Source organism: Centruroides sculpturatus, unplaced genomic scaffold (assembly GCF_000671375.1).
Source record: "Centruroides sculpturatus isolate CEXI.00-Female unplaced genomic scaffold, Cexi_2.0 scaffold786, whole genome shotgun sequence".
NCBI classification, from domain to species: domain Eukaryota; kingdom Metazoa; phylum Arthropoda; class Arachnida; order Scorpiones; family Buthidae; genus Centruroides; species Centruroides sculpturatus.
This window is the reverse complement of record NW_019384997.1, coordinates 185494-197658: the sequence shown is the minus strand read 5'-3', so window position 1 is coordinate 197658 and position 12165 is coordinate 185494. Positions and strand designations below refer to the sequence as shown.

At 31.2% G+C, this 12165-nt stretch overlaps 1 protein-coding gene across 1 annotated transcript in view; it reads left to right on the top strand.

The window, feature by feature from the left end:
• LOC111633139 (sortilin-related receptor-like) overlaps nucleotides 1-12165 on the top strand; it is a 178195-nt gene that overhangs the window by 122466 nt on the left and 43564 nt on the right. The window contains exons 30-31 of the mRNA XM_023377670.1: nucleotides 4265-4440; nucleotides 5831-5931. Coding sequence (XP_023233438.1) covers nucleotides 4265-4440; nucleotides 5831-5931 — 277 coding nt within the window. The remainder of the gene's footprint in view (nucleotides 1-4264; nucleotides 4441-5830; nucleotides 5932-12165) is intronic.

Here is a 12165-nt window from a genome sequence, read left to right as displayed (position 1 = left end):
TTTTTTTGCCAGTATTTGACTGACAACAAAACTAGCCTTTACTGCCGTATTTGATAAAATAGCTTGATTTTTAAAAATAGCCTGTTGTTTTCCCAAGTTTTTCTCCATTTGATTAAACTTATCTATCCGGAGTTGTCCTGTTAAGTTTTTATATTGTTGTTCATGTTTTGTATCATAATGCCTTTTTATGTTATATTCTTTTAATGTCGACACAGTCTCTGAGCATATTAAGCATACAGCTTTATTTTCAACGAAAGTGAAAAAATAATCAAATTTCCACTTTTCTTGAAAATGCCTGTGCTCATCCGCAACCTTTCATTGTTTTGTTTGCTTTTCCGACATGCTATTATGGATTAAAAATTTGAAAATTAAAAAAATTTGTAGGAAACTTAATTTTGAATAAAAAAAACTCTATTACCTTTTTGACAATAATATTGCACTCAAGCCTTTTAAGAAACATAAGAATTGCTAAAATTGCTAGTTAACAGCTTACCAGTCTGACTGTGTGACAGAAGCAAACACAAACAAGCACAGATGCGGCGCGTACGTATTGCATGTTTGAACAAGTCGCCGACAAGTGTGTATCTCGTCGCAAAAAATTGCGCAGACACGGTGCGTTTGTATTGGATGTTTGAACAACTTGCCGACAAGTGAGTAACTCGTCACAAAAAATTGTTTCGGTTTAGTATGTACTACCATTTTATTATAAATAATTTTATAACAATATATTGATGGGAGAAAGTCAATAAAATAAATTCAATTTTAAAAATGCTTGGCGGGCCGCATAAACATGTTTAACGGGCCGCAAGTGGCTCGCGGGCCACGTGTTGCTCATCCCTGATGTAGGTGATGCCCCGTGTAAGAAATTTTGGCATGTCTTGTGGATTGATGATGATGTGTGTTAAATGTTTAGCTAGTTCCTGGTGCAGTGATGTAAACTTTTTGTACCAGAAATTGTGAATGTTGTCTACACCAGGTGTCTTCCAGTTGTGTGTTCTGTTAACAGCGTAGCGAATGTCGTGTATGTTTATTTCAGCACAGGGCATAGTTGGTATGTTGTGCAAGTTTCTGTTCTCCTCCTCGATCCAGCCTGCATCAGCATTGTGTGTAACAGCATTGGACCAAAGAGAAGACCAATAAGTTGTGAGTTCTTCTTCTGTTGGTGTGCCACTGTGCTGTGTATCAGTGTTTGTTTTGGTACTGATTTGTCTGTAGAAAAGTTTTTCATTGTTTGTGAATAATTTATTTTGTTGTTTTCGTAGTGTACATGTTTTGTATCGTTTGAGTCTACGTGCTTTGGCTGCGAGTTTTTGTTTTAGTGTATCGATGTATTCTGTAATGTGTGTGTTGTGATGTTCATGTTTTGTGTGTGTTTTGATTTTCTTGAAAATGTTTTTGAGTTGTTTCTTTAATTTGGGTGTTATGTTGTTTTTAGTGTATTGTGTCAGCCTGCCTAATTGCTGTCTAATGTCATTTATTTGTGTTTCTATTCTTCTCTGCCAGGCAGGCTTGTGATAGAATTGTGTTTTGTGTGTGTCTGTCTGTGAGTGTATTTTCAGTCCATGGTGTGTTACTACTGTGACTGCCCCAGCATAAACTAATGTATGAATGTCTGAGAGTGTAGAAATTGAATGAATGTAGTTTGGTAGTAAGTGAGTGTTTACATAATCTAGTGTTTTTCCTACTGCCTTTGACGTGTTGATTTTCGGTATTCGTGGTCTTTGTGTGGGATCTGTACCTGTATATTTAGTGAGTGTTTCCTGAAATATAAGTGAGAGTGTATTAACTAAATCTATATCTATGTTATCAGTGGTGGATGAGGAAGTGTCTGTAGTATCATTAATGGTAGTTGTTGTATGTGTACTATTATCAATGCTTGTTGCTGTATTATCCTGACAGGTTATGTGATCTTCATTAATGTTAAATGTTTCTGTCTGTTGATGTATTTGATCAGCAACCTGTTGTTTGATAAGTTCAAGTGTTTTTTGTGAGATAAGGTTGTTGTGTATAATTGTTCTTTTTTGATCAACAACCCTTTGTTCGGTGACAGTGAAGTGAGGATATTGTTGTGTGAATCTATGGTGTAGTTGTTGTCTGTATGCTGTCATGTTTGTTTCGAGTCTTGTGATGGTGTAGTAAGTACGGATGATAAACTCGTTCATTTTTGTTGTCCATTTCATCCGTTGGCGTGGTTTTTTAGCCTTTGTGGTCTGTGGATGCATTGCCACAGAAACACCAAGGCTAGGTTGATTCCTCACATCTGTTGAGGGCATTGCAGTAGCCATGCTTGGGCCGATGCTGCTTTTGCCACTGGTAACGAAGGGAGACTGTGGCCTATTTTTCGAACGTGAGTCTCTGCCTAACCCACAAACGTGGACCTTGTTAATCTGGGCGACGTCTGAGCCGGTATCATACTTAGATCTGGTTACTACCATAATAATTATCTCCACAGAATGTGGGTGTGGTCACTCTTAGCTTCATTTCTCTTCATAGACCTTACTGGCATGGGTGTCCCTACCAGGAGTTTGTGCTCCAGCTTGCATTGCTCTATGGTTCAGTAAAATTACTGGGCTTTCCCACCACGACCAGGTGGTGATCACGGGAGAGACATTATTATTATTATTGCCAAATTATAACCCGATAATTTATGGCAGTTGATGGTGTGTTATTTGTTTAAATCTTTTCTTTATATATAAATTTTATTAGAACACTTAAAATTTCAAAAATGTTGTTCTATGGTAATTGGTCTTAGCTAAAGTACATATTTAATTACAAACACATATCAGCTGTTTCTGAAGAGTTTCTTAACATTTAAAACATTGTCATAAAAAAAGAAAAAATTTCAGATTTGTGATAACTTTTTTTATTTAAAAATAATATATCTAATTACTAAATTTTGGTAAATCTAATTAGGGAGAGGTTACATTTTTTTAAATATATAATATTCATAATAATAACAGCAAAAGATAATAATCTCATGCATTATAAAAATAAAAAAATTATTGTTAATTATTTTAAGTTCATCTGGCATCAGAATATTTTATTTTATATTTTTCTTCAATTTTAATGTATTTTGTAATATTTTAAAAATGTTTTATCTTGGATTTGTGAATTTCTAAACTTTATTATTAATGAAGTTTGTTACTGTCTTCATAACAGAGGGATGACATTTGCAACTGTGTCTTGTAGTTTATTAACAAATAATAATTTTCTCAGCTTATGATTAAATGTAATTAATGGCTTATTGAAATTTTACATTGTAAGTTGAATCCAAAATGAAAAATATTAATTATGGAGTGTCACAAAATTTGAATTAGTTTTTCTCATGAGTGAATGCCATTTACTATAAAATCTGTGTGATTTTATTTTGATATCTTCTACTTGACAATAGAATATTACAGTAGAGCATTGATTATCCAATCCTCGATTAACCGTCACCTCGGTTAACCGACCGCGTTCTAGTCGGCAAATTCAAATGTCCACTAGTTATGTGGCGTTACAATATTTGGCTACGTCTTGGCTACTTTAATATTATTTTTTACTTGTTTTAGCTGGCAACACTGGATCGACCATGAAAGGGAGCCAGTATTTAAACGAGGCTTAATTTTCTAATTTTTTATGATACAATAGCAACGATTATTATTTTTAAAAAAAATTTGATAAGCTTAACTTGGAGGAAAATTCAACGCAAAGTAGGTTAATAGCGATATACTAATTACATGGGATATAATAATATACTACACTAATAATGGATTTTTTCATACTTTTTGGTTATCCGACTTTTCAATTATCCGACCAACCCCAGTCCCCAACTGAGTCAGATAATCGATGCTCTACTGTATTTTATATCAATAACTAATTTAATTTAATGTAGCATTATTTATTATTAATGAAATTTGTTTTAATTCTGTTAAAATTATATGAAACGTGCAATGCCATAATGTTGTAAATACCATTTTTTCCTAAAAGTTTTATTGAAGAATTGAATTTTAAATGCAATGTTTTCTGAGGCAAAAAAAATATTGTGGTGATAGTGGCACTTAAAATGTTACGGCTTATATTTACACCATTTCAGTATTCCAGAGAGTTTGTAGCCTGATGACTTTTTTACTATTTTATTATATTATTGAAATGAATTTATTCACTAGAAAAAGTTTTTTACCTCTCCTGAAAAATTTGTTTTTTGACATTTACAACATTATGTAATTGTATGCTTCATATAATAGTATATGTTAGGAAAAAAAGTATTTAATTTTTTTTAATGTAGTGATTTTGACAATTTGGAATGGAAAAAACAAAACTGGACTTCAAATACAAATTATACATTTTCTGGACTTTTTCCTGGAAGAAAGTATCGAGTTAAAGTTGATGTCAAATTTGTACACAATTCATACATCTCTCACAGTTCTGATTACATAACAGTCATAACAGAAAACAAAGGTAATAAAAGTGTTTTAAATTCATTTTTCTATTTATTTATATAAAATATAACTGTTAATTTTAATGTAAAATTTGTTTATACTTGTTTGATGTTTAAGAATAAACAAACAAGTAGCCTAAAAGTTTGCTTTATATGTAAATTCATATTTACATTATTATTTATTCTTAAAAGTTTTTTATCATAATAAGTTACTGCATATTATAGAATCCTTGTCAAATTACTAAACATTTCAATGATTTGCAAGGACTCTGTCCTTATGGTCTAATAAAAACACCTCTCTTTTCTGCAAAACGATCTTATTTCTCATCTCTTTCTTAAATGTTGTTTCTTTTAATTGTGAGAATCTGATTAGACTTGTGGTAAACAATGGGTAAGATGATCTAGATATGTAATCTTGCAAAGTTCCTTGACAACTTTGTTTTATTTTTCTTTGAAAAATTGCAAATCATAACAATACCCAAGAAGTCAAGATTGAAGGAGAAAATCTGGAAGTTTTATACTATACACATTGTAAAAGTACAAAGACTCAATGTGTGCATCTATATGATACATATCCAAGTTTCTGCTATACTTTTTTCGCATATTGGGTTCAAACATTCAAGGACTGTTGCAATGCATTGATTAAATGTGAATAAATAAATCCTTTGCCAATGGTGGAACATACCTAGGAGGATACTTCAGAGGAAGAAATCACAGGAGTAATGTTTAATAACCTGGGAGGCTAACAGAATAGAGGTGAATCGCCTGTAGATGCTAGAGACCTATCTCTGCACCTTGCCACAGTACAGGTTCTTTTAGTATAAATAAAATTTTCAGATTTTCTCTTTTAATCCCAGTTTACAATGTACTTCCATATACCTTTTTATGGTTTTCCAAAAAGAAATTATCAAAGGACTTTTGAATAATACTATATTCACAAAATATAATTTCCAAATTATATTACTGAAATATAGCTTAGGTAATTTTTTTTTCTTAAAAACTTCTGATGATGCTAATATATTCCTGAAAACAAATAAGAAATTAAAAGTATTTTTCTGACTTTTGTAGATAGATTTTGTGTGTTGTTAAAAAGTTGAAATTATTCTTTATAAATTGCATGATCTTGCTTTCTTGAGAAAAGTTTAAGATTTCTCAAATCTTACAGATTGATTTTAGAATAATAGACACATACTGACATATATTTTGCAAATATGTCACAATCATATAGTATGTATATGTTTGAATTTCTGTTTCAAAAATAAAGAATTGCTTTTAGTTTAAATTTTATTTCATTTTATTCAGATTTATTTTTGTATTAAAAATAAAAATGTTTTCAAAATTAATATTTTATTACATATATTTTCTCTACCTAATTATAATATTATGCAATTGTGATTGAAAACTTTATAGCACCTTCTGCACCCAGCAATCTTTCAGCTCAACAGCAAGGACAAAGGATATTTGTAAAATGGTCAGCACCTCAAATTCATGAAGTTATAACAGGATATAAGGTAAAATCTATCTCTGTTTTTCAAGATTGTTGTAGGTTAATTTAGTGAGAATTTACTTTGTTTTTTCTTTCTCCATAATGTTCAAATTAAAATGTACTTTTTATAAAACATTAATTTTTTAATGTCAAAATTTTAAATAAAATGTCATTTTAACACTGTGAAATACATGGATTTAAAGTTTTTACACTAATTTGATAACAGCAGTACTTAGTGAAGAATAATTTGAAGAATTAAACAAATTTGTTAACAAAATATCATATTCCACATCAGGTGACTAGATATTTATAATTTAAACTATTACAGCCAGAAAATATTCTGCCAGGATTATATCGGGATATAATATACTTACTATTTAATAATTAAATCTGAAGTATAATTTTGCCTAGAGGTGGATATTAGGTGCCATTCCTTGATAAATTTTTTAATTATAAATAAATTAATATTTAATCTAGAAAGTTCTGGAAGAAAATAATTGACCCAGAAGTCAAGTTCAAAACACCATATACGCCAGTTAAATTCAAAACTTATATATATATTGAAAAATAAACGTATGTACAGTTACAAAAGTCACAAAACAAACATTTACAAAACGTCAGATGTTAACAAAGTTCATCACATTTATCTACTACAACAGGTCCGTCGAAAAGACACCTTGCAACGAACTAATTCTAAAGTCATTTACAGCACGAGACGAAACAATCTTCGGGGCCAGCTTAGGTGAACTAAAGTCAGACATGAGTTTCCTTCATGCGTCCAAGGCGAACTTAGACAAACGTGAGTTTCATAGATGTATTCCAGGCAAACTGAACTTCCGCCACAACTCAATCCTTTTATACGGATTGAAGTCAATCGGCTTCCACCAATCAGCACTTAGTAGCACTACAAAACGTCCGCCGATGGTCCGATGTCTCTCAACCAATCAGCGGTCGAGTCTTCAAAAGTGGTCCGATTGCCGTTTCTATGGCGACAACCATCGTTCGTCGAACGAATGGAAAAGCGCGGGAAATCGCATGACAGACGATTTTTATCCCGACACCAGAATAGGGCTCAAATCCACAACTCCTGCTTACCATATAGATGCATAGACCTTCATCCAATCTTTGCCTCCAGAACTCTTAATAATTTAGATACAGTCTACTTGTCTTAAAGCAAACATGAACAAAGTGAATTATGCCATTGTCACAACAACATTAATTTATGCGATAAAGCAAGCAAAAATTTTACCAGAATTTGTTAAATCAAACTGTGAATTACCTTCACAACCCCCAAGAAATAACCCTATTTCCAATAATGATTTTATTATTCATGTCAAAAAGTGTAAAAAGCAGAATGATACTGTAATAAATGTTCTATTTTGAGTAGAGTAATTTTCTTCTAGTAAGCAAAGACTTGTTTGATCTCCAGTTGCTCTACAATTGGAGATCAAACAAGCAATTCAAACATCTGGCTTTAGTTACCATTCTACTATACTCAGAAAGTAAGGATTAAAATTTAAGAATAAAGGGTGGACATCCTTAAATTTTATCTGGCATCATTGTAATTTTAATCATTGTGAAATTTACCTGGCATAATCTAATAAATTAATAATATAAATGATTTTCAAATCAAACAAAATGATGAGGAGATGGTATTCTCTGTTTAATTAAGTATGGAGCACTCAGTATATCAGAGTGATTAAACAAAGCTAAAAGAAATCCATGATTTTTTCAAGGAGCATACAATGATGCCAGGTTTGGCTACTTTGCACCAAATCTGGCTCCTTTTTTACTCTTTTGGCATCAAAAAATATTTCATACTTTTCAAACAATCTTCAACAGAAAAAAAATCATAGATTTTTCTTGGCTTTGTTTAACCACTCTGTTATACTGTTCCATACTTAAACAGAGAATACCATCTTCTCCTCATTTTGTTTGATTTTAAAATCATTTACATTATTAATTTATTTTTGTAAATAAATTTAACTTTATTTAGTAAGCTAATTCAAAATATAATTTAGCGTTTTCACTTGTCTACTAAGCCTTAAAGCCTTAAATCTACTAAGTCCATAAATTATATGACCTTGACTCTGAAAATTATTANAAAATCATTTACATTATTAATTTATTTTTGTAAATAAATTTAACTTTATTTAGTAAGCTAATTCAAAATATAATTTAGCGGTTTCACTTGTCTACTAAGCCTTAAAGCCTTAAATCTACTAAGTCCATAAATTATATGACCTTGACTCTGAAAATTATTAATACCAGTTTTCATTAAAGCGAACTACTTACTGTTTCCCTAGTATTAACACAAGTTGACTATATAGCCATCCTGGTTACTTGTGGTGACTTGAGATGATTTAAGTGTTCACTTAATAGGTCCTTCGTGGCATTCAGCTGGCTGTTGCTTTACCTAGCTGATGCATATGCAGGGTGCATAGGAAAGTCCCTTTAATCGGAAAATTCTTGCGAACGGAAAGAGCTACAGCTATGCAAGTGAGGTAACGATATAGTAAAGCGACTATGCCCGACCCAATGCAAACAACAGCAGCACCCCTAGTGGCAAAATTTGGAAGATAGGCAGTGCAAATCAAAAATGAAAACAGATAGAGTAAACTTTCCAATTAGAAAGTTTTAGAGCATCAATTAATTAGTAGGAAATGATGTGTGGTTCACACGGATAACATAAATTGACGCCTGTATACCCAAAAATGTCCAAAAGCAATGCACGCCATTTTGTGTAAACATTTGAAAAGAATAGCCATAGGTTAGAAATACGCACAATTTATTGCATAAAATACGTACTTATGTCAATACAGTTTGATAAAATCACACAAAAGACAACAGAAAGGCAAACTGTCACACAGTGATAACAAGTTAATATCGAGTATGTGCAAAAAGTTTGCCATTTCTCATGATACATGCCATTGTTATCAAACTGTATTGACGTAAGTATGTATTTTATGCAATAAGTTGTGTGTATTTCTTCATACATATGGCTATTCCTTTTAAATGTTTACACAAAATGGCATGCATTGCTTTTGAACATTTTTGAGTATACAGGCAACAATTTATCTTATCCATGTGAACCACACATCATTTCATACTAATTAATTGATGCTCTAAAACTTTCTAATTGGAAAGTTTGCTCTATCTGTTTTTGTTTTCAATTTGCACTGCCTACCTTCCAAATTTCGCTACTAGGGGCACTGCTGTTGTTTGCATTGGGTCGGGCGTAGTCGCTTTACTATACTGTTATCTCACTTGCATAGCTGTAGCTTTCTCTGTTTGCATGAATTTTCCAGTTAAAGAGACTTTCCTATGCACCCTGTATACAAATAAAAATCTGCTACATTATATCAGGCAAGGTTATTGAACCCTGCCTGATATAATGGAGCAGATTGTTTGGTCTTAATTGAAAAATTGGGTTATTGCATGCTTACATTAGTATATAATTTAGACTATTATTTCAAAGTTATATACATATTATATAAGAGATAACCAAATTTATGAAGTTCAAAATTCACTGCATGAAATGAAATGAAAAAATTTATTTTACAATAATAAGTTTTATAGATGTTATATGATAGTTCTTGGTATGACATAATTCATAAATATATGAATTCTTCCCAAGAAAGTCTATAAAACTGTCTTTATATATAAGAATATCTTTACAAAGGTGCAGAATATTTTCAGGACTCAAAATTTTCCCAGAACATACAGAATTTTATTGCACACTAGCACACAAAATAAAACATTTTATGATTGAATTAATAATTATTATTATGTAGTTTGGAAAATTCAAATTAAATAATGCAGATAATTAAATTGGTCTACCATGTAACTTGTCATACAATGCTAAACTGATAAATTATTGTAAAAATTTTTACATTAAATGATAATGATATATTCTTTAATTTAAGTATGAATCATCACAGAAGCCATCCTGTGATGATTCATGCATAGTTATAAGAGAGGTTGCGGCCATCATGTTTCAGCCCAAAGCATGAATGACAGGTGGTTGAGCACTGCCATCTGGCAACTCTAGATGGTCGATAATGGCATTCACTACGTCTAGCATGGCGAGTGGAAGATTGGTTTAAACTTCATTTTTTTTGTGTTTGGGGTTAAAATTATGACTTATTTTATTAAAATAACTAGCAGACCCTGCCACGCATTGTTGTGGCTCAAAATATATCTATTATAAATTTATAACACTTCCCCCATGGGGGGATTTTTTGAAAAATTTCTTCTTAGTGTACATTCTCTTGACCTACCCTATTAAAACGCAATCAAAAACGCAAAAACCCACATCTAAAAATAGTATAAGTATAAGCAGAGTTCTTTACGGTAAGCCTTGATCCTAACCATCTTCCTTCAGTGGGGTTGAATTTCGACACGTATATTATATAAAAACACGCGCGTATTCGAATGCAGTGTTGTGTCAAAATTTCAAAGGAATCGGTAGGAACAAACGAACATTACATTTTTATTTATATAAATAGATAGATGATGATCCGCTTTAGTTCATTTTCACAGAAAAACGTAATGCCTCATAGAAAAGCAAACTTAGGGCGTCATACTCGTAGCGCCATCTGTTGGACATAAAAGCCTTAACCTAGATTATATCTTTTAATTTATATGAATGTTTAACAGAATATACAGCCTATGTCCACCCTGAAGTTCCATTCTAAATATTGGTGAAAGAATTTTGAAATCAGATGAGTAGTTTCGGAGATTACCTGCTGCATAGAAACATACATACATACATACATACATACATACATACATACATACATACATACATACATACATAACCTCTTTATAATATTAGTATAGATGATTATTTAAGCATTTACAAATAATAATGTAAAGAAATAGACAATTTTAATACAGAAATTATTTAATTATTCAATTTTTTAGCAAGTGATGCGAAGTGCGTATAGAATTTACATANTAATATTAGTATAGATGATTATTTAAGCATTTACAAATAATAATGTAAAGAAATAGACAATTTTAATACAGAAATTATTTAATTATTCAATTTTTTAGCAAGTGATGCGAAGTGCGTATAGAATTTACATATATTTGCCTTCATAACAGCTTATCTTAAGATAGGTTTGCTATTCTGTGGAATCTTCTACCATCAACAGTATAATACATTTGTAAATTTTCTAAAAATTAATTATCCGAGCTGCTTTCAAATTTACATAAGCCACTACTTCCCTCGACAAAAGTATGAGATCAACTTTATTGTAACATTTTTGTGGGTTTTGCTATAATATTGTTAGGATATAAATGTATGTTACATGCTAGTCTGTAATTAATATCAAGTAATATTTTAAAGTAGTGTGTTAAATGATTCAATGCCTTGTTTAATTCAGCAATAGTTGAAAATAAGTCTTATTGAATAATGTCTTTGTATTTTTGCACATCCTCAAATTAAAACTAATAAAACAGTATTAATTCAGACAAGCAGTAAATATCAATGAGATATTCAGTTTACTAATATTTACAATTTTATGTTGTACATTATATGCTATTGTAAATTATATTTATTTAAAAATGTTTAATGGTTATAGTTTGCATAAATTTATTTTTCACCTATTATTTATCTATTCAAGAAGTTTTTTATATATATACAGGCGACCCCCCATAACGCAGTAAATACGTTCCACTTTATAAGAATTTCACATTGTAGGAATCCTTAAATATATGAGCAATCACAGCGCAGCATATGTGCAGTTTACGGACTAGGCTGTTTGAAAGATTTTCTTCCATAAAATTAATCAATTCTAGACTAATTTGACTCAACATATACAAAACACATATAATTTTTTGGGAATAATCTGTATAAACTATGCTATAAACAAAAAATTGTAGGATTACTTACCGAGTGTGCACCATTCGACGACGCAATTGCTTAAGCTTGTTTTCGTCACGGAGCAGTGCACCAAACAGCGGGCACATTTTCTGATAAGTTATTTTTCTGCGAAAAATTCGTTGAACTTTGGAGACATCATTAATAGAAATAATTTTTATGGCCGTTGAATAAGAAATGTTTTTTTCACAAGAAATGTATAAAATTGCAGTACCTAATTTATATACTGTACAGATGATAGTAAACTCAACTTACCTAAACTCTTCGTAGCATGTAAGTAGTTTGGCTGCTCGTCCACTATTGGTCCAGATTCCCAATCCTGTCACGACATGAGTCAGCGATGACGTTTTACCACATTTTATGAGTCTCTTT